Source organism: Alosa pseudoharengus, unplaced genomic scaffold, assembly GCF_046254945.1.
Source record: "Alosa pseudoharengus isolate Yale_2024_CS ecotype anadromous, Long Island Sound unplaced genomic scaffold, YU_APseudo_1.1 YU_APseudo_1.1_scf_12, whole genome shotgun sequence".
NCBI classification, from domain to species: Eukaryota; Metazoa; Chordata; class Actinopteri; order Clupeiformes; family Clupeidae; genus Alosa; species Alosa pseudoharengus.
This window is the reverse complement of record NW_027468587.1, coordinates 38,198,148-38,221,718: the sequence shown is the minus strand read 5'-3', so window position 1 is coordinate 38,221,718 and position 23,571 is coordinate 38,198,148. Positions and strand designations below refer to the sequence as shown.

Genomic DNA, 23,571 nt, shown 5'->3' with positions numbered 1-23,571 from the left:
TAGTTTCACATTTGGCTAGGGTCAGTGTCACTACTGGTAGCATAAGCCAGTACCTGGAGCCTACAAACGTTGCACAGGTAGTCCAACTCCTCCAGAATGGCACACCAATACGTTCCATTGCCAGAAGGATTGCTGTGTCTCCCAGCGCAGTCTCAAGAGCATGTAGGAGATTCCAGGAGACAGTTGCTCAAGGAGAGCTGGGCAGGATGGTAGACGGTCCTTAACCCAGCAGCAGGACCAGTATCTGCTCCTTTGTGCAACAACAAACAGTAGGAGCCCTGCCAGAGCCCTACAAAATGACCTCCTCCAGGCCGCTGGTGTGAATGTCTCTGACCACACTGTCAGACTTCATGAAGGTGGCCTGAGGGCCCGATGGCCTCTGGAAGGACCTATGCTCACTGCCCAGCACTGTGCAGCTCAATTGGCATCTGCCATAGATTACAAAATTGGTAGGTTCGCCATTGACACCCTGTGCTTTTCACAAATGAGACCAGGTTCACCCTGAGCACATGTGACATTTAAAGATGTCTTGGAGAATGTAATGCTGCCTGCAACATCATTCAGCATGACTGGTTTGGTGGTGGGCCAGTGATGGTCTGGGGAGGGATATCCTTGGAAGGACGCACACACCTCTACGGGCAAGACAACTGCACCCTCACTACTCTTAGGCATCAGGATGAAAACTTCAGACCCATTATCTGACCCTGTATTGGTGCAGTGGACCCTGGGTTCCTCCTAGTGCACAACAATGGCTGGACACATGTAGCGAGAATGTGTAGGCAGTTCCTGGAGGATGAAGGCATTGATACCATTGACCGTCCCCCCCACACTCCCCTGACTTAAATCCGATTGAACACCTCTGGGACATTATATTTTGGTCCATCCAACATCGCCAGGTTGCACCACCGACTGTCAAGGAGCTCAGTGATGGCCATGTCAACATCTGGGAGCAGATTCCCCAGGACACCATCCGCCATTTCATTAGGAGCATGCCCCGATGCCATCAAGCATGTCGGGGCCATACGAACTACTGAGTACCATCATGAGTTGCTGCGCTGAAATTCAAGCAAAATGGACTAGCTCGCCATGCCATTTTTTCCACTTAGATTTTCGGGGGGTCCTTGAATTCAGTCCTCTGTGGATTGATCATTTTCATTCCCAAATAACGAAGTGGCATCCTTTTGTTCCTAACATATTACCCAGTCCATATCAGTTTGAATCCTACCTCACAGGATGCTCATTTATCGTATCATGGCTTGGACATCTGTCATTCTCGCACCTCACCATCCCACCACAGGGGTCCCCCAGGGCTCAGTACTGGGCCCCCTTCTCTTTGCTATCCACACCACTTCTTTGGGACAGATTATACATTCGCACAGCTTCTCATACCACTGCTAAAGCTTTATCGGTTCTTTCCACCTGTTGACCCCTTGGTCTCGACACGGACCTCGGATTGCCTCTCAGACATATCTTCATGGATGAAGGCACACCACCTCCAGCTAAACCTCTCAAAAAACAAACTGCTGGTCCTCCCAGCTAAACCTACTGCTCCCACCTACTCGAATGCCCTCATACAGGCATTATATGCTACCCCCCCGACCGTTGCGCTCCTCAGACAAACATCGTCTAGCTCTGCCACCGGTACGCTCAGGTCAATCCAAACTTTTTCCATCTGTTGTTCCTCGTTGGTAGAACGCACTACCAGTTCCTACTAGAGCAGGGACATCCCTCTCCATCTTCAAAAAACTCCTGAAGACCCAGCTCTTCAGAGAATATCTTCTCTCGTAGCACTACTTACAACTAGCTAATTCTAGCACTTACCACCTGACTTGACTGTATAAAAACAGTACTCACTTATGCACTCTTCCCTATTGTACTCTACCTTTTTGAATTGTTTTAAATTGTTCTAGAATTGTTGAGCAACAATTGATGCCTTGTATATTATTGAGGTTGTCATGTGATAAAATGACTGTTAAAACTTTTAAATTGTTTTTGAATGATATTTCTATCATGAATAACAATAGAGATGGTCTATATTTTCACATTTGGTATCCTCCATATTGGATTTCAAAATGGGCAACATCAAGTTTGTTTGGAAATCATGTCAATAGCTTCCTTGACCCTAACAATTGAGTGTTAAAACTTAAAATACTTTTTTATCTTGTTTAATTTTGAAGTTGTATCAACAATTCTATTAAGAATGGTAGCCATATTTGAATTCAAAATGGCGGCCACTAGGGGGCGCTATGTGTTGGGGTCCATTTCAATTTTTGATCACTAGGGGTAGTAGTATAACTGTGCCAAGTTTCATGCTTTCTGCAAAAACTGAACAATTCCGGTGCTTAGCCGCTGTACTAATGTATTTGTTTATTGTACAGAAAAATAAAAATGACATGTCAAGCAGTCAATTGACTACATTGCAGTCAAGAAGTAGGGCAAATTAATTTACGAAACCAAAACGTGGGTCATAGCCTAATTGTCTAAGCCTCTATTGCGTAGCCTGTTAAAAACGTCGCTAGATAGTATTAAATCGGCAACAACATTGTTTTCTGCAGAAGCCTACCCAAGGCTACAGATGAATTCTGAACAGTTATTTCTCAATTATCACACAAGACACTGTTTTGATTTGCGTAGTTGCGTTACCCCCAACACTGACAATAACGTAGACAGCAAATTAAGATATTTTTTCGTTTTGTGGAGTGGCACTGGTAGGCTATCAAAAGCAGATTTCGATTTTCGTTACCACCGTGTAGTCAAGCCTTAAGCCATACCCAAGTAGCCTAAATCGAGGTAATGTTTAATTATGCATGATTTATTTTGTTATTGAATTCGTAGGCTGGGATTCCTCTCGGCAACAATTATGTTTAAAGGTAGCCTCCTGCTTTTTCAGAAGGGGCGGCAGTCAGGCTACTGACAGAGCGATGTACAGTGGCAGAGCGACGCAGAGTGGCTGAAAGTGGTACTAAAGTTTCATGCAGCTTCACACCGCGTAATGCGCGACTGAGGTGGCCATTTGAAAGCAACGCCCACTGTATATGTATGTATGTTTGCAGTAATCTTCAAAATGTGTGCTGAAATCCAGTTCAGAAATATCATGCTCATGACTGTATGCTTGGCACTTCAGGGCATTGTTCTCTTCAGGGACATCACAGATAAACATGATTTACTGTATAAATGACTGTCTGATGGAAAGATCGGATCTGAACTAATAATTATTGAGCATTAGCATACAGTTAGGTCTTTTCTATTGAGCAAAACATTTTAAATGGGAAATTATGTTACCTTTTTTGAATAGTTCATATTTTCATATATTAGCATGTAGTTTATATATGAGCCCCCTAGCTCAGTAGTTAGACCATTCCTCTGGGATGATTCCAATTTGTTTTTAACAACCCCTGTCCCATCACTCCAGAATTCATTCTTACCATGAGAACACCCTTGTAAACAAACAGAATGGCTAGCCAGGTGGCTGTGTGTGCACTCTCACAGCGCTCCAGGAGTGTATGAAGAGCCACATCATTCCCATCAACCTGCAACTCAAAAACAGATATCGGAGTGAGTGTGGCTTACAATATGATAATGGATCATAATTTCAATGAGGAAAGAACGCTGGGCTATTAAATTGGGATTTGTGTGTGTGTGTGTGTGTGTGTGTGTGTGTGTGTGTGTGTGTGTGTGTGTGTGTGTGTGTGATGCTCAAATCAACAAGATAAAATACCTCTGTCCTGTATTCTTCTACTGTCCTCCTTAAGGGATCCATGATATGCCAGCAGGTTAAAATGCAAAGATCAATCAGAAGCATTCCACCAACCACCACAAGCAACCGTAGATCTTTAATGACCTTCATGGGGAACAGTAGGTTTGTGGTGAGATGAATGGATATATGGGTCCAGAAAATGGGAAAATAAGGGAGAAAAAATAATAGAGAGATTATTGTCATTATTGACATTTAGGCACCTGCAAAATAGTTATACCTGTGCCAACAATACTCAACTTTACCACGAATGGCAAAACATGTGGGCAGTGTGTGTTTCCACAAAGAGAAATGATTCATTGATTCTGATACACATCAAATAAAGTCTGATATATTTACAATGAAGTCTTATGGCTATTATGATTTACACAATTACCTTTTTCTTAAGATGCACATTTTTAAAGATTGCATATACTCTCCATGTTTTGGCAAACATGGCGCCAAATGCCATTGTAAACCCAATGCTTAGAATCCATGAGCGAATCTGTCCGAGGGAAGTACATTTACTTGGATTAATATGGTAAACTTCAGACCCTAAAAAACTGAAATGTATGATTTGTTTGAGTCTCTTACTTTGCATAGGATTTCAAATGATCCATCTGAGATTAATGACCCATCTAGACCAAAAATGATGACGAAGGAGTAAGAGAGCATTCCACCCAAGATTATTATATTGTTTATGAATGGACTGGACATTTGTATGATCCTGGTAAAGGAGAACAGTTGATAGTTTAATATTCTTTGCACAGTGCATACCAACTTAATGATTTAAGAATGGAGAGCAAATGTAAATATGTTGTAAAAATGCATGCCTACCGATGATGCCAATGTTTTATGTTGAAGAACAGGAAAGAACTGGCCATAAGCATGCCTAGTATGGAAATAGCTGACAGTATGCTATAGACCACAATGTTTATCTGTCCTCTCTGACGCAGCACCATAGTGATATCCCTTGGGGGGCCTTTTGCTATAGAATAGTAAAAGGAAGGAATATTAGCGTTGGTCTACTGGGTGGCCTGCAGAAATTTGCTGAATTAAGGTCCTGAGCTCCAACCTGTGAACCGCATGTTTTTGCTAAGATCCAGTCTGTCTTCAATTGTGTTGTATTCACCAACTTGTATTTCACTGCCATCTGAAGACAGAGAAGAAAAGTGTACAATCTGAATACCTGTTGGCATACCTATTCCACATGTTCCATAATGTCAATTTATTAGCCATTACCTTTAAATGTGGTCACCGTCTAATGTTATATCCTTCACTAGCCTTGATGCACTAAATAGTTTAACAAAGCTCTGAATTTCTCTGATCAATTCTACCATTTTTTATATTTCAACCTAGATTGGACTAGATATCCTACAGTATGTAACAAAATATGTGTACAAATATGTGTAGAGTTAAATCTGATCCAAATGGCTTCAAAACCCATACAACCTAATCAACCTAACCAGCAATCACAGTCGTCTGAATAATATAATAAGGACGTTGATCAGTGGTTGAAATATAGCAAAAGCTTTTGAGACTAGATCGATATGTGTCAAGGTAAACCAATTTCACAAAGTTGCATGAAGTTGTTGTGCAGTGTTTCTGGTTATAGCTGATTCATTTATTTATTTATTTTTTAGTCAATATGTTTATGTTTATGTTTAGTCAATCTAAACTATGGTTGATGGGTTTCTAGGAGCATGCACACTGACATCATTGAGAAAATAAATATGTCAAAGGATAAATAAGACTGCAAAATGTGGTTTAACATGTCTGTGTAGACAGCACACCATACTTAACTAATTGTGAAAGTTTGAGAAAGACAATCCTCAAATAATTAGTTATTTACCTTGAAGCTGGGTAAATCTGATGATTCCCATTCTCTCTCCATTTTTAAACCTCACTTGGCCCTAAACAAAGAAACTATCATCATGACAAGCCCATTTTTGGAAAAATCAAAGCAAGATACTATAATTATAATTCTCTCTCTCTCTCTCTCTCTCTCTCTCTCTTTCTCCCTCTCTCTCTCTCTCTCTCTCTATATATATATATATAGACACACTGTTTGTTATGTTTCTATGTCAAAAATGTCAATTTAATAAAAGTGTTATATAAGGCAGTGTTGCAGTGTTGAACACAATATGTTTTAATACTCACAGTGACACCCAAAAATGTGGTTTCGTTCATGGCCTCAATAATCATCTGAGACAGCTCTTCATCACTGACTGTATAGTTGTGGTGCAGACTGTACTTCTCATTGTGTCTCATAGCCTCCATAACTCGTGTTAGTGCTTTTGTGACAACCCAGATGGCATCATAGGCAAAACCATGGAACCTGCTGGAGTTAACGCCTTTCTGAATGCAAAGCTGGTCATATTCTTTCTGATACTCTTGTGGTGTCTGAGAATAAATGAGATGTAAACAATTGATCACCAAACCTTGCTGAAGGCAGAGTACAGACATATCTGTACTCACCTAGTATTTAGCTATCCATCTATCTTTCTATCTATCTATCTATCTATCTATCTATCTATCTTGCTATCTATTTTATAAGGTATTTTTACAGTTTCAGTTTGAATACTTTTGAGACAGAAATTGTGAAGCGAACTCACCTTTCCAGAAATGCCCCTGGTCTCTTTGGAACTAAGGGGCTCAAAGTCCACACTGATAGATCCCTCCATGGCCTCCATGAGTTTCAAAGAGGAACAATTCACTGTCCCTCTGTTAACCCACCAGTTCCTCTGGTTCCATCTTGGAATAACCCACTGATACCTACTGCTGAACATGTTGAAATGGTAAGCCTTAGAAAGGATGACAGTAGAAAAAGGAAATACGTTTAGCTGATTTTACAACTTAATTTGTATGTATCTCTCTACAGAGTGTTATGGTTTGTCCTTTTTGATCCAATGGCAACACAGCATTGCAGACTCCATCGAGGGGGACTTGCTGCCTATGTGCATATAAATTGCTAATTCTGTGCTAACGAAAGTCATCAATTCATATTTACAGGTAAATAATGGAAACATGGTTTTGAACACTACTTTCCATTTCAGCTAATCACCATTAAAGGATAATTCCGGTATTTAGCACTTTGAGTCCCTTTTCTGGTTTGTTTTGGATGAACTTGAGTGGTGGACACCGAAATTTTGACGATGGGTCCTGTCTCGACTTTTCTGACTCGTTTTGAATCACCTTTGACTACTTCAGAGTGGGGCTGCCTATGGGCATGCACAAACATGTCCTTAAAACAACCCTTAACATTCGTTTTCAAAACTGTGCTGGTGATGTGAACATGTACATTTCATAAAATGCTGAAATTAAGAATAAATCTGTTAAGTCACACACATCCTCATGTTCACTAGACAGAAAAAAAACATACTGTAGTTCACACCCTCAGTCTACATCCACAAAAAAAGTTCCTGATATTTTCAATCAGAATTAGACACATTAGTAAGGAAGATATTATAAGGAGATATTTTTGGGTAACAATAATATTGTTAAAGCAACACCAAAGAGTTTTTTGTACCTTAAAATAATGTTTCCAAAATTGTTTCCGTGGTTCATCAACTCTTAACAGGGTGAACGGCACTTCTGCATTCGCTTCGCGGCCCTCTATCGGCTACAACCGCACTATGTAAGTTTGCCATATCGGGTAGCGGATCTGTAGTTCGATGGAATGAGACATAAGAAACTACAAATTTGACTTGCATGATGTCGCAATACATCGTAATTTCATAAAATCATGCAACATATTCTACCTTGTCTATGGACATTGTTATTTGCAAAGCCGTTGCTGAATAAACAAATAGCGTGACAGAGGAAAAGTTCTTTGGTGTTGCTTTAAGTCTTGCTCTCAATTTCTGCTAGAGAGTTTTTTGATGATCACAGTAGTCAGATAGTATAAGTATATAAGTTATATACTCTTTAGATCCCGAGGGAATTTTTGCATTTATCCCAATCCGTGAATTAGTGAAACACACTCAGCACACATTGAACACACAGTGAGGTGAAGCACACACTAATCCCGGCGCAGTGAGCTGCCTGCAACAACAGCGGTGCTCCGGGAGCCGTGAGGAGTTAGATGCCTTGCTCAAGGGCACTTCAGCCGTGCCTACTGGTCGGGGTTCGAACCGGCAACCCTCTGGTTACAAGTCCGAAGCGCTAACCAGTAGGCCACGGCTGCCCTAGATACTCACAGAACAGAAGATTTTAGCTGCTGTGCTTTCATTGAAAAGTCCAATAATGATCCTCACATCATTTTCCTGAAAAAAAGTGAATCATAGCCTCATATGATATATTTTGGGTAATTAGTCTATATATACTCTGTGAATAAACTTGTTGTATGAGATTTTTTAGCTGGCAATGAAACAAAAGCCAATGCATTTATAAATCTGTTATTCTCATCTGTAATGGCAAATATGGTCAGAAGATGGTAAATACAAAACTCACAATTTGCAAATTTCAAATAAAATGGAAAATTATAGTCACCTTCAGTATTCTTAGGCTGACAGAGGGATCGCCGATGAAGTTTTGTGTAGCTGCTATCTGAATGTTAGCCCTTAACAGCACCTTCATTAAATCTCTTTGGACCTGTTGGGTTAGGTGGTTGCATGTCATATCAGTAATGTCTACATTTAGTCTAGCTAATTCAGGTGATTTATTATCAGAATGTTGAATTTCGAAATCCTATGGGGGTCTCCCATGTGTCTAAGGGTGCATAAGTCAAAAAAAGTGCTTAACTAAGCGCTTTTTCAGCCTGTGCAAATTCTCCCCTTCACTTAGCCTACAGCTGTCATTTAGCTGCAATGGAAGGAGTTACGCATCAACCCCAAAATCTAGGCGTTTCTTATGAAACTCTTGCGTGCATTCTGCCACTGACTTAAGCACCTTTTCAGCTACGCACCTCAGAGGGCTGTATTAAGGTTGAGCACCACTACAAGGCGAAACAGCATTGCTCGATGTTGGCAGTAGACCCAGTTCTAAATACATGTAGGTTACACAGAATGTTACAAATTAACATTACAGTATCAAATCTTGTGCTTAATAGGCTGATACAGCTTTATGTTTTCCCCCAATACAGGTACATGTACCCAAGGTGACATATTTCCCGACATTACCTTTTCCATGACGCTACGTTGTTAAATAGGGAAATCCGTTGCTGAATGTGACAGAAAATGTTATGAACTTCAAAATGCGTAGGCCTACAATAGGCGTATAGGCCAATAATGACACTTGGTTAGATTATTTTTTTTTGTATTGTATGCAAAAACAAAATTTGCCAGCAATTAGTTTTATATAAAAGAAAGATGTCTGCCCAACGACTTTTGACTTTGTTTTTAAAAGTGCTTATTGAAGTTGAACTTGATGACGTAAATTAGGCTTTGCAGTTTTTATATTAATAAATGACATGAAAGTATTGTATCCAGAAAACCAGAAATGTGAAAGTTCTCGAATATCTGTCTTCATTTATTTCATTTATGTAGTTGTTTGCAGCAATATATCCTAAGCTCTCATCTTTAAATAACTGTCAGATAGCCTTCTAAAATCAGAAGCTTCAAAATAAACAGTCATACACATATCGATTGACATGTGTATCACTGTTATATTCTTAAAAGGCTTATGCGCGATTTGCGCACAAATGGGAGAATTCGGCCCTAAGTGCCTACTCCATGTTGTTCAGACTCTGACGCTTGTGCTAATAATAATAATAATAATACATTTTATTTAAAGCGCCTTTCAAGTCACCCAAGGACACTGTACAATAAGAGAAAAGGATATAGACATAAGAGTAGCATAAAGACATCAAACAGAGACAGTATACAAGAGAACATAGACATAAAAGCAACATATACAGGGACAGTACAAGTAGACAGTACACTTAGTAAAACACACTATACATTCAGCAGGAGACAGACATAGCCAACAAAAGTAGAATAAAACTGAGCCAACTGAGCTGTACATTGCAAAAACTGTTAAAAATCTAGTTGGTATTGATTTTAGTATAGAGACTTTGAATCATCTTTAAATAACTGTCAGATAGCATTCTAAAATCAGAAGCTTCAAAATAACCAGTAATACACATATCGATTGACATTGTGTATCACTGATATATTCTTTGCACACATATTGAGTTTGTCATTTGGTAAGATTCTCACAGAATGGTTAATTTGCCATGGAATGACCATATGACCAGTTTCTGAAAAAAAAAACCTTTATGACTATAACTAAAGTTGTAAGTTGTCTGTAAGATGAAACTTACCTCAGAGACTCCCTGGCCATCCTGAGTCAGTATTCCTACCCGATTCCAGTTATAGTGTTTGACAAATTTAATCACAGCTGGATGAATTGCATTGTCTGATGGGACAATTCTGAAGAAGTTTGGATACCTTCTCTTGTCCTCAAATGCAGGAGCTGTCACAGCAAAAGACAGCTAAAACAAATTGATATAATTCCTTAAAGATCATGTGCAGTACAATGTAAAACTATTTTAAAACTACTACAAGTGCAACTCCCAGTTCAAATTTAATGGGTCAAATATTTTAGAGATACAGATTCCACCCAAGATATCAGTATATTAAAATGGTTTCAATTTTATTATTTTCAAGTTTTTGTAGCGAAATGAAAAAGTACCCATGTCAATATTACCACCAGCAATTTCATTATGTAAGCACTTTTATACTACTGTGTGGCTGTTTTTTAGATCTACCTATCTATCTATCTATCTATCTATCTATATATTTATCTATCTATCTATCTATCTATCTATCTATCTATCTAAATGCCTCTTTCTCACAATCTGTACCCAATCCACTTCACTCCATCTTTACCCTCTATGCTGTATATTTTCATGTTTTTTCAAACTCTATCATTTCACTCCTTTTGGCTTTCTGTTTTTCATCTCACTCTCCCCAATTTAACATGACATGACATGTTTTCTCTTCTTGTCATTTCCATTCTCTTCATGCTTTAACAAGTTTAATTTAACCTTTTGGAGCCTATGTTTTTTTCAGTGTAATTTAGGACCATCTATAGTGGTTTTGACCATTCGATCATGCAGTGCTGCGCAGATCTAGCTGAATCTTTACAACCATGCCTTACGTTTAGAATGGGCCCGCTGATTTGACGATACCAGACCAGAAGGCCATTGAATTTTCTTCCTACAGATACAGGTGTTGTTATAACTTCTCTGTACACTTTCAAAGTTTACAATACTTTGGTTTGTCTGTAGAAACCCTCACCACACTACTGTATAGCGACGTGGCACCCTGCCCGGTTAGCATTACTGTAAGGCCATTCAGTAATAATGCAAATAAACCGTCTTGCTCAAAACGCCACCAATGAAAGTAATTTGCTCTCAAACAAAAGTTTGAAGTTGTTAACAACCATTGTTTTTACTCTGGATTTACCCTTTAATCTTAAAGTTTAAGTTTAAGTTAAAGTGTATTAGTTTTAATTTCGTCAGACGAGACGAGAGGAAATATGTTCGTCAACGACCTTTTTTTTCATGACTAAGACGAGACGATGACGAGACGGCAGTAATGTCCTGAAACACTGACTAAGACTATCTTAAGATGCATTATTGTTCACGAAAAAAGACGAGAATAAAATGTTTTGCATGAAATAAAAACTAAGATAAAATCTCTCTTCATTTTCGTCTACAAAATGAGAAGACAGAATATCTAGCTGTTACGTCTTCAAAATATTCCGAATGAGTTCATACGCAACAGCTTTCCTGTAGGCTAGTCTACGTGCTGTTGCTGCAACCCTGTGGCTGCAACACGAAACTACATGGAACAAGAACACTGGAGATTTCTGCCAGAGCTAACTACCTACGCTTTATGCCACAATGCTACATACCCAGAAGTTGAAGCTTCTCTCATACAAATTAACATCCCCCAGAATGTCCATACGAAAATGTTCATCATGTAATGTCAACTATTTAACTACCCAGATAGCAAAGGGGCGTTGAGGGGCGTTGAATCCACGTTTGTTTGAAGCGGCGGAGGTTGATTCAACGTGGATTCAACGCCCCTGTGCTATCAGGGTAGTTAGACTGATGATGCAACGTTTGCTAGCAAGTAAGCTAATATGGAAAGTTCGCTAGCAAGTTAGCTATGGCTAAGATGAAGAGTCTGTTTGGGGAATGTGTTGTGTTTGAGCGCATATCGCCATCTAGCGAGGCGGAGTAAAACATTAATACTTTGGCCTACGACAGTGTTTCTCAAACTTTTTCAGTTTCAGGACCACTTAACTAACCCTAGCTAAAAAAAAAAAAAGATTAGACCTACTTCAACAGTAGCCTATAATTAGTCTACACAATAGGCCTACTCACTGAACCACCTTGCTTATTGTCTTTGCACTTTGCTTATTGTGTGGATTCATACTGTATGATTTAAACTGGCATATCTTACATAGACAGTGTTGCAGAACTGTTTTTACATACAAGTTGGTTCAATATTTCAAACAACTCATCTATATTATATTTTACCACGTCTGCTCGCGGACCACTTGGGATAGCTTGCGGACCACCAGTGATCCCCGGACCACACTTTGAGAAACACTGGTCTACGAATATGACAGTGGTCCAGTCAAATCTTTTACTGTCTATGGTCAAATCCCAGCCGAGCTATAACTGTAGCTCGACTTACCTGTGCATGTAAACATACTGACTGACAAAAAATCAGAATGAGTAATTATAACAGACGAGTAGCCCTGTGGACACACAATATTGTTGGAAAATTGAGATGTGTGAAACACTATTTGACTCAAATGGTAATCAGAAATAATTTGTTTGTATTAGACTAAAATGTGTTGACTAAAACTGACTAAGACTAAGATATGTTTAGTTTTCTTTTGACTAAAACTAAACTAAAATGACGAGACTTTTAGTCGACTAAAACCTGACTAACAAAAATTATATTTGAATGACTAAATATGACAAAGACTAAAAAGGACATTTCGTCACAAGACTAAGACTAAATTAAAAATAGGTGACAAAATTAACACTAAAGTGTATTGTCATGTACTCATAAAATAATCAGTAATTACATCTATTGTGCTCAAGAGCCAGCTCAACTTTAAAGAATAAATTAAATTATAGTAATTAAAAAGGTATATTAATTGTGTGTATGTGGGGGGGGGGGGGGGGGGTCGTTGGTGTGTGTGTGTGTGTGGGGGGTAGTGAATATGGTAGTAATGGGGTGTGTGGGGGAGGTGGGTGTACCTGTGTGTGTGTGTGTGGAGGGGGGGGCGGGGGTGGAGGGGGTATGTTGTGCGTGTTTATGTTTATGAATGTATGTGTGTGTGTGTGTGTGTGTGTGTGACATGTGTATTCTTATATTAAGATAAAATAATTAGTTGGTATCATTTTAAGTATAAATACACTTACCTAGAGCTCATTACAGCCAAAGTGAATTCAATAACAATTTGTATTATTTTAAGACATATAATCAAGAAAACAAACAAATTTGGCTGCCAGTGCATTAAGCAAAATTGTCTTGATAAGACGTCTTATTTTGCATGCACTGGTATTTCCTTCAGGAAATGCCTCTCTAATTTCAAATTGTTCCACTTATTGTTCCACTGAACAAAATACTGACAAAAGCAAACCCTTTGCATGATGTAATGCCACTCTGGGCAACTTCCCCAGTATTGCCATTTAATTATAAGACATTCAGTCATCTACCTGCACAAGATTCCAGCCCTGAAGAGACTCAGCAATGATGGAAGTCACAGATGGACAGACCCCTCCAAAGATCATGAGGTATTTTGGACCATGGCATATGGCATCAAAGAAAGCTTTCAAGCCTATAGCATTGTCACACTAAACAGAGAGAAACACAAGAGAAGCAGGAAGAGAAAGAGTAAACTGACAAATCGTTTGACAACTGGAAGTCATATAGGGAGGGAAAGTAATCTCATCGCCATCTAGTGGTTGCGTTCCTAGAGTTTAGCGGAGGGGATGGGATTTTTTTTTTAGAAAAAATATATCTCGGTGCTCATTGGGATCTTAATTTAATGCCTTCCATATGTTAGGCACTGGGGTCACCTCTATTGCTTCAAGTGGTCATACCTTATTTTTAGGATCAGTTGAATTGTTTTGAGTTTTTGTCGTAACATGGTGATAACAAACTACAGTTGCATGTGATGTCACAGGTTTGGGCGCTTAATCTCTAACTGATCAATATGGCAATTTGCTTAACTGGCTTACATATTTTTGTAATAACGGAAGGTGATGTAAACCGAGTGGTGATCACCTTTATGTCTGGATAACTGGTGTTGTGCTTCTACTCACATGAATAGCTGGCAGTAAGTGTTAAGTGGCAATGCTAACTAGGCTAATAAACAAACCATGCTACCGTGAGTAACGTCGAAGGGTAAAGTCACGTGGCTTTTTTGTAGTTCGTTTATGAAACAAAAGGAGCAATTTCGATTTTTTTAAATAAGGCAAAATAGGGTCTGACATTTTCACCGTTAAAAGATTATTACTGTATAGACACTGAAAACTATTTTTGGTGGATAAGATCGCTGATTTGGCTTCACAGTATTTTTTTTAAAATAGGTCTATGGGACTTAACATTGGAGCTGCTCTTCGATAGACGCAACCACTTGGGGCGCTGGTTTTCACTTTCCCTCCCTATAGGAAACATCAAACCAGCATCATAATCACTGTATCCTTTTCCAACTGGCCATAAAAGGCAATGTTGAAAAATAATCTTACACTTTAAGAGAAATATAGTCACTCTCTTAAAGAATAAGTCATTGCAAACACCAAACTTTGGAATTAAGACAGATTGGACAGAGTCATGTAACTCTACAAAAAGCATTTAATACCAAATATACAAAAACAATTATGTGGAATGCTATTGCAATTACAGTTTCCGCCCATTGCTTATACTCACTAAAATGCTTGAATGCTTAGATCAAAGCCTCAATATCTAAACTTCTTGTAGCATACTTTAAACGCTGTGTAACCATAGTTTAAACACATTTTTTGCGGGGTGGGGCCTGACCAGAGCTGTTATTGGATCAATCCAGTGTCAGTATGAAAATTAACCAATGGGCCACTGACTGTCCTTGCTTTGGGTCGATCGTTGGCCAATCTAATTCAATTGTATATTCTATTGGCCCAAAGGTGCATCAGACCACTGGGAAAACGCCTGCTATGACAGATGGCCAGTCCACCCCTGACCAGCATTAGCCCAACTACCCCACTCCCCCTCTACAGCCATAGAGCACTTCACCCCCATACACCATGGCCCTTTTGGTGCTTTTTGCACATGGACTGTGACTGTCTACCTTGGGTCTCAATAACCCCCCCATCTGTTAGCACGTGCTATACATATTTATTATCTATTTACCATCTCTATATCTATTTACTACAATAATTATCTATTTACTATAATAATAATAATAATAATAATAATAATAAAAATAATGGCTTACATTTTTATAGCGCCTTTCAGGATACCCAAAGTTGCTTAACATACAAAAGGGAGAGGTAGGGAAGGGGGGTCGGAGAACAAGTGTGCTTGTAGGTGTTTTTTGAACATGCCTAGGGAGGGGACAGTGCGTATGTGGAAGAGTAGACTATTTCATAGACTAGGGACAGCAGCACAGAAGGGTCTGTCCCCAAAGGTCCAGAGTCTTGTGCGGGGAATGGCAAGCTGATCCTTGTCAGAGGATGGCAGGGACTGTAAGGGTGAAGGAGATGGGTGGGGTGCAAATGCGTGGAGGAATTTGTAGGTGAGGAGGAGTGTCCATGACCATCTACATCAGCTCTCAATGGCCACCCATATGTTGTACTTGCCATGTAATATGTATTATTTATTCATGAACTGTTATCTATTTATCAACAATCTGTTTGTACTTGCTTTTTAATACTTATTATTCTATTACCAACCATTTATATACCCTGTAAATACTGTCTCAGCAGCACTTCATCTACTATTTACACTACTTACTAGATGCAAAAATGCATTTTGTTGTACTGGTGTTTTACTCGTGCAATGACAATAAAGAAAAATCTTAACTAATGTAATCACATGCTTCACTGAGAGGAAAAGGCAAAACACGTATACTGACAATGTAACAGATCGTATTGTAGATACACTGAGATGCATCATCCTGTGGGAAACAACATCCACTCATTTTAATTCAGCTAAAGGTGCTGTAAATATCTTGTATAGACAGACAACCACAAAAACAACAAAAACAAAAACAAATCAAAGCAAAAGCACTAGTGAGATATGAAAAATTACTGTACCTGCGAGTTGGCAAAATGAAACTCTAGCTCATAGTTGCCTAAAGGAGCTGGTTGCTTCCTCAGGTGTTGCTGGGCCAAGTGGACAGCTGGCAGTGTTGTCTCTGTGATATTGCCACACCCAAGTTCATCTGTGAATGGCATAATCCACAAGACTGGCAGTGTGTGTCGACCCTGGCATAAACACAAAACCCAATGTTCCAGCAGTCCCCAAAGTACCAGTACCTTCCAAACATCCATTGTCCAACTTTCAGTTTAGTATTCTGGGGGAAGTGTAGGCTAGTGGGGGGAACTTCAGTGTCTTGCTTAATCTACCTTCATCTGTTCAGACTGCACAGAAGTGCTCTGTGGAAGGGGCACAAGGCCCAGAGCAATCCACTGAAAAGGATTATGGGATAAAGGCGTTACCCTGAAGCTGATGACCACATACATCTGTCACTGAGTATGGACTAACCCTAAGTCGAGTGGACAGGGAAAAACTTAACACGAGAGACAAATTCTTGTAAAGGCTCCAGAGAGATCAGGGCCTGTATTCACAAAGCATTTTATCTTACAACTAGGAGCACTCCTAAATCGCACTAAAAACTTTTGCCTAGGAGTTTTCTCTTAAAAGTTATTTACAAAGCCTTTCAGACCTACTCTTAGTTACCTTGGAAATCCAGTGTTCTCGAGAGAGCACAATTTGAATTTGCGCAGCGAGTCACTCTGTCATTTCGCCTTATTCACCTGCCGGCCAGAACGAGGCTACAGGGTACACTTGCCATCACACTTCAGTCCAGCAGATGGTGGTAATGCACTCCATTTGCAAACTGCCAAAAAAAAAAAACTCGCTGAATAAGAAGAAGAAAGTTACTCTGGCAGGCCCAGGCCAGCCATAGCCAGCGAACCCTTCTTTTTCCATGAGTTTTTTTTTGTGTGAATACGGGCCCAGATAAATACCAACTTTTCAATATTATGTTAGCTTTGTGTATGTATGGAACTATGTGGTTGATTGGGATTTGGCTAGCCTTAGTGAACTCACAAGCACAGAAGGCTGAAAAGACACAATTTCCAGGGGCGTAAACAGCAGTGACAAAGCGACACACAAATACAAAAACAACATAATATTTAAAATCTAATACAGATTAGAATGTTGGTCAAACTATAATAAGGACAATAGTAATAATAAACAACAATGTCAATTCAATCAATAGCCTAATAAAATAAGCAATGAAAATGAGGGAAAAAGCAATAAGTAAGGGATAATGGACGACACGGTGGTCTGTTCACAGAAGTTAATGCACGGTCGAGGTTGTAAAACGGGCCCGACGCGATGCGTCGGGGCCGTTTTACAACCTCGTAACATTAGCAGCTGCTGTAAGGCATATACCGGAGTATGCTACGTACTACATACAGCAAAATAATTTGTTTTTCGTAGGACTACGGTACATTCAAAGAGCTAGGGAAAAGTGGGTTAAGCATTTTTCTACCACAAAAGTCCAGAACGACATCTGAACCATTATTTCTTACTTTAGCTAACCGTTTCCTGCATCATTATCATCACATCATTATAGAGCAGCACAGTCCCGCCCACAGGAGTTTCCGGAAGTAAGAATTCAATGCAATTTCTCCATTGACAATTCGGGTATAAGCCATAAAAACTTAACTGCACATAGACTCAAAACCAGCTACGACTGTACTAAGCGATTGTGTATGCTCATATAGACGCCAATAGTGGGGTCGTATGTATGTGTAATTTTTCTCAGTCATTTCAAATTGGTGTTAAAGTTTGGTTTTCACTTCTAAGTTGAAGTGAAGGGTCTATAGAACAATTTGAGTCCGAGTGTCAAACACACAGATAACAAAATAGCCTCTTGGGCGGCGCTGCAAAATATTTAAACTGCTACAACTTTTGACTAGTTTAACCAAATATAACATATGAGGTATGTATGGATTCAGAATTAAAAGGAGAAACTGGTGAGCTAAGCATTTGGTTACCAGATTAAAAACACACTTTATAATAAACACACATTTAGTCCATGGACAGCAAAATTGTTGCAATGAAACATAATTTTTAAAGTTATTGTAAATAAAGCCTGGGTAATCACTCAACTTGATTTAAGATTGTTGTTCAGAATATCCCTGAAGCACAAAGATACCTAGGATACCCATACACAAATATGGCTGCATAAAGCCGATGTGATATTAAGCACCTAACTTGCAACTTTGAGTTTATGAATTTAGGATCATGAGTACCAACTTTTTTCAATCAAGCCATCATTTTATTCACAAAAAAATCACAAAAGAACTTTATATCTGAAAGAAAGTAAATCAATAATAATGTGCGTGGAATTTTGAGGAACCCATTGCGTAATACAGGCTTGTGAAAAAGGCTAGAGGGCTATTTTTGAGTACATAAATCAATGACCAATGACACAGTTTCTGAATAAAGACGGTTTTAGGTAGTCATTTAGTATTCGTGATAGCCTAAAGTAGGCAACAGACCCATTACACAGCTCAGTCATCATCATGGGCATTGCCTAGCTCTCTATATCAGGGCCGTGCAGAGACCTTTGGAGGGCCAGGGGCTCAAATTGAAAAAGGGGCACATGAAACAAGATTTTTAAACATATGTCAGCATAATTTACAGTTCAATCCGTTAAATTATAGCGACCCATATTGAAACAAAATTCAACATGGAATCTTACAACAAACTACATCATACTATAGTATATAGATAATTTACCCCACCAGGTGAAATCTTTATCTATTTGTTTGTATTTGTTTGTATTTGTGGTGTGTGTGTGTGTGTGTGTGAGAGAGAGAGAGAGAGATCTACTGCCTTTTGTGGCTTTCTTTCTGCATTTGTCTACTGTCTTTGAGGCATCTTGCACTGCATAATTCAATATCATGATTTATAAAACAAAACACAATTTAACTTTGTAAAAACCAACCTGAATTGGTTAGTTAGTTTTATAGCTGTAGTTCAGCTGTTGTTTAGTTGTTCAGCTTTGAATCAGAAAATATAGTTTAAAATTATAGCAATAATTATAGCAATTATATACAGTACCCTCCAGAATTATTGGCACCTCGGTTAAAGTTGACTAAAAACTGGTATAAAAAACAATCTGTTGGTGATTTATTGTAATCTCACAATGAAAGAAATTATGAAAAATTCAACCTTGAAGAGAAGCAAATTTATTTGGAGAAAAAGGAAAATCTCATAAAGAAATAAATATTTGTAACAAAAACACATTGCTCACAATTATTGGCATCCCTGCTTGTAATAACTTCTTAAGCCTCCCTTTGCCAATAAAACCCCATAAAGATGGAGAATACAAAGGAAGGGATTTAAGACCGTTCGTCTTTACAAAATCTCCCCAGATCGTCCAGATTCCTAGGTCCACACTCCTCTTTGAGTCACCCCACTGTTTTCCTATGGAGTTTAGATCAGGGGACTGAGATGGCAATGTCTGGAGCATGATTTTGTGTTCAGCAAACAATATTTGTTTTGATCTGGACATTTGCTTTGGTTCATTGACCTGATGAATGATCCAATCATGACCAACTTTTGGTGTCTTGGCAGAGATTGGAAGATTTCCTTTGAAAATGTTCAGGTTTTTCTTGGTGTTCATGACACCATGCACCTTAATTAGGTTCTCAAGGCCTTTGGGAATAAAAACAGCCCTACAATAGCACAGCCCCTCCACCATAATTCTCATTAGGCATGGGGTTCTTTTCAGTATAGCCATTCTTCTACCAAACACATCTAAAGTTTCTAGCCAAAGAGCTCAATTTTCATTTCATCTGACGATAGACCACACTTCCAGACAAAGTCACTGTACCATTCAGTAACTCCTGCCGTTTACATTAGTAGTTAAATGGCTGAACAGGGTTTTACCTGCATGCCCTCTAAATAAGCTATTAGCAGTGAGGTCACTTTTGAAGATTTTTTGGGGACTTGGTGACCCTCAAGATGATACATCATCGGTTTAATACCGCTATTATCTGGCCCTATAGCCCAGAAACCCCCATTCAACCCCATCTTCAACCTTTACAATTTATCTTCATTCACTTACATAAACATACTGTCTACATTAGTTCCTCTGATCCTAGTATGCTGAATTCCTTAAATGAATGTATTTGTGACATAAAAAACTGGATGTCAAACAATTTCCTCCAGTTGAATTCTGACAAAACAGAAGTCCTCATCATTGGATCCCAGCACATATGAAACAAATGATACCATCCTTACAGCAGCTGCTAATGTTACTAGCGAAGTGAGGTTAGCTAATTTACATACATCGATTTCCTACAATGTGTATAGCCTACCATTGGATCACTCTACATCTAACCAAGCACCAAATATAACATGCCAGTGACAGAATAGGGGAGACTGCAACAGGGGATGGTTGCAACATGTCAATTTTCTCCAATCAGAAACAACGTAGAGTGATTACACTCACACTGTATATGCTCAGTTGGATGCCCCCCCTAGCAGAGAAAAAACAAGGAGATTCCTGAACTGCTCCAGAATTTATTGTAAAAAAACAGTTTTTTAGGTATGAAAGTATTTATTTTCTTGAGCTTTGTTTCTGTTAAACTGCTGTCACTGTTTTTGAGATTCAGCTCAAACTTATATGATTTAAATGAGTGATATGTTAACTTTAAGCTAGTAAGGTTAGCATGTGTCAAGGTCCCCTTGTTTAGCTAGCACATGAGGTTTTATCATGGCTGTACAGTCCTGTACAATGCATAAATATGATAATATAAAATATATATTTTTAAAAACATGTTTTACATGACAAATAATCCTATTCCATTCTTCCTGTCACTACAGTCCTACTGTATTTTATATCAATTTCTGGTGAATAAAAAAAAGCTGGTGAATAAATAACACTGTAATATTATTATAACTCACATAACTTGTATTAACATACAAAAATAATAATTTTGCTGCACTGACATTTATTGTAATATATTTTTAACATGTTGCAACCATCCCCAAACAATGTTGCAACTGTCCCCGGGCCCGGGGTCAGTTGCAACATCTGACTCCTTACATTCAAATGCAAATTGTGAAAAATGTAGATTCTGTAATTATCTTTAAATGGTTTAGACTAGTAACAGACAGATGTAAGTGTATTGTATAAAAAATGGTTTGTCTAATCCAAACCCTCTCTGAGTAACAGAGCCAAATGCAAAAAGTGTTGCAACTGTCCCCGGTCTCCCCTACATGTATTAAGCATAATATTAAACTCACTGTTCTGTATCCGTCGTCTTCTTCTTTCCCCGCAATAACTTTTCATTTGAGACTTTTTCGTTTTTGAGCGTTTTTTCTGAGATCTGACTCCACTTTTTCTGACAGCATTTTTTCTGAGACCTGACTCCACTTTTTCTGACAGCGTTTTTTCTGAGACCTGACTCCTTAGAGATGTTTTTCTGAGGCCATTTGGTTTGAAGCAGTTTTATCTGAGGATGACAGAGGTTTTTCTTACGCTGAGGCAGTTTAGTCTGAAGGTGACAGAGGTTTTTCTGAAGCTGAGGCAGTTTTGTCTGAAGATGACAGATGTTTTTCTGAGTCTGACACCTAAGTCTGTTTTTTCTGACGCTTAGGCAGTTTTGTCTGAAGATGACAGAGGTTTTTCTGACGCTGAGGCAGTTTTGTCTGAAGATGACATGTTTTTCTGAGTCTGACACCTGAGTCTGAGGATGTCCTAAAATGAACACCGTACCTGTGGTGAGGTCATGAGACTTAGATACCTGTCCCTGCCAAGACACGTTGAAAGAACGCCCTTTAAGGTAAGATTCAAACCAGTCAAGAGCTTTTCCAGAAATTCCAGTCCTTGCGTAGTGATATGAAAGACGTGAATTAGAAGCACAAAACCCATTTTCCTTGACAGCGGTCTGTTATACTTAGCAACGGTCTGTTATCGAGAATTAGCAGACCACCGAACGTTGGGAAGACCCATTCAAGTGAATGGAGCATTCTTCATTATGAAGAGCTGTGTAATAATCATCATTGTTTACTGACTTGTACAGACAACCGGAAGAAAAGCAAGAAGAGCAAGGCAGTGAAGAACTCAAATATTCAAGTTGAATCATCAAATGCTTCCTATATCTATTAATACCAACTTTAAGGAGTAAAGTTTAAGCCAAGGAGAATTGCAACTAAGAGGACTTTAGTTTGACTTAATTTGGCACAACTAACAATGATTCAAAATTGACATTAAGGCTGTACCATTGTCAGTTGGTACAAAACAATTCTAAAAACAACTCAAAAATCCAAATTGATCCAAATTGAACATTTTCAATTAGTACATATTTTATTAGTAATCTGGTTGCCTTCAAATGATAAGTTGATTTAAAATCATAAGAAGTTATGAGGCTACGAGGTTGCATCAAAGAAAGAGAGTGTGTGGATTTGACAGTACACAGCATCATTAGTGAATGTGCCTTAAGATTAATCTAAGTTGTTTCATTTACATGTTACAGGATCATTAGTTGAAAATAAACGTGTTGACATGAACCAAATACTGGAAGTTTGCTCCCAGAATACCACAACCCCACTCAACATATTCTTATTCTTATTCATATCAATCCTTACTGATTTTTTTCTTGAAATAAAAAATAAAACTAAGTGACAGTAATACAAAAGGCTATATTATTGTTGTCACGTTGTCGTGTAATTATTTGCTGGTAGCACAAACCATCAAGTAGATGTCATCCACAACACCTTAATCCTGTGCATAGGGCTCAAAGTATTGATTGTGGAGGCAGGAACAGATGTACACAAACTTAGTTTTGCAGTGTTGTCATTGTGAATATAAACTTCATTTTTATAACTATTAGTCCAGTTGCTACAGCTTTTATATCCATTCATAGTAAATTATAAGGTCCAAGAACTATGGAGCTAAATTTGTCTCAATAATATTTGTATATATGCGCAGTGGGGGATCCACAAATATTTCTTGATTTGCATGTGTGTTTTGATATCTACAAATAAAAAATCATATTTGTAACTCATATATTGATTTTTACAAATATAGATGTGCATTTGTAAATAAAATGCCATTTGTAAAACCGAAAATTTCATTTGTGAAATGTGATTCTGCATTTGTGGATCACAAGCACACGCATTCTTCGCTTTCCAAAGTTACGTGTTTTTGAGACGTTCTTCACATGAAAGTCACACAAATCAACACGTAAATAGGCCTACTTTAATTCACCGGCACACAGAAATCGCAATCCAGTAGATGGCAACATCTACAAATATTTCTTGACTTGCATTCGTGTTTTGACATCCACAAATAAAAAAAATCATATATGTAACTTGTAAATTGGTTTTCACAATTGTAGATGTGTACAAATGTGTATTTGTAAATGAAATGGCATTTGTAAAACTGAAAATTGCCTTTGTGAAATCTAATTTTGCATTTGTGGATCACCAGCACACACAGTTTTCATTTTCGCATTTGTGGATCACGTATTTTTGAGACAAACTTTGCGCAGTGAAGCCACCCAGATCCACAAGTAGCCTGCTGACACTTTCTAATCCAGTAGATGGCAGTGTTGTTCTATGGGACTCATAACC

General features: G+C 38.5%; 1 protein-coding gene across 1 annotated transcript in view; it reads right to left on the bottom strand.

Annotated features, from left to right (window-relative positions):
* LOC143119706 (gamma-aminobutyric acid type B receptor subunit 2-like) overlaps window positions 1-16,430 on the bottom strand; it is a 29,660-nt gene extending 13,230 nt beyond the window's left edge. The window contains exons 1-15 of the mRNA XM_076281321.1: window positions 16,407-16,430; window positions 16,002-16,172; window positions 13,422-13,559; window positions 9,996-10,166; window positions 8,225-8,326; window positions 7,933-7,998; window positions 6,349-6,537; window positions 5,894-6,136; window positions 5,586-5,646; window positions 4,809-4,886; window positions 4,571-4,721; window positions 4,328-4,460; window positions 4,131-4,238; window positions 3,719-3,841; window positions 3,426-3,536 (exon numbers count right to left, since the gene is read on the bottom strand). Coding sequence (XP_076137436.1) covers window positions 3,426-3,536; window positions 3,719-3,841; window positions 4,131-4,238; window positions 4,328-4,460; window positions 4,571-4,721; window positions 4,809-4,886; window positions 5,586-5,646; window positions 5,894-6,136; window positions 6,349-6,537; window positions 7,933-7,998; window positions 8,225-8,326; window positions 9,996-10,166; window positions 13,422-13,559; window positions 16,002-16,172; window positions 16,407-16,430 — 1,869 coding nt within the window. The remainder of the gene's footprint in view (window positions 1-3,425; window positions 3,537-3,718; window positions 3,842-4,130; window positions 4,239-4,327; window positions 4,461-4,570; window positions 4,722-4,808; window positions 4,887-5,585; window positions 5,647-5,893; window positions 6,137-6,348; window positions 6,538-7,932; window positions 7,999-8,224; window positions 8,327-9,995; window positions 10,167-13,421; window positions 13,560-16,001; window positions 16,173-16,406) is intronic.
* Window positions 16,431-23,571: the final 7,141 nt, after the last annotated feature.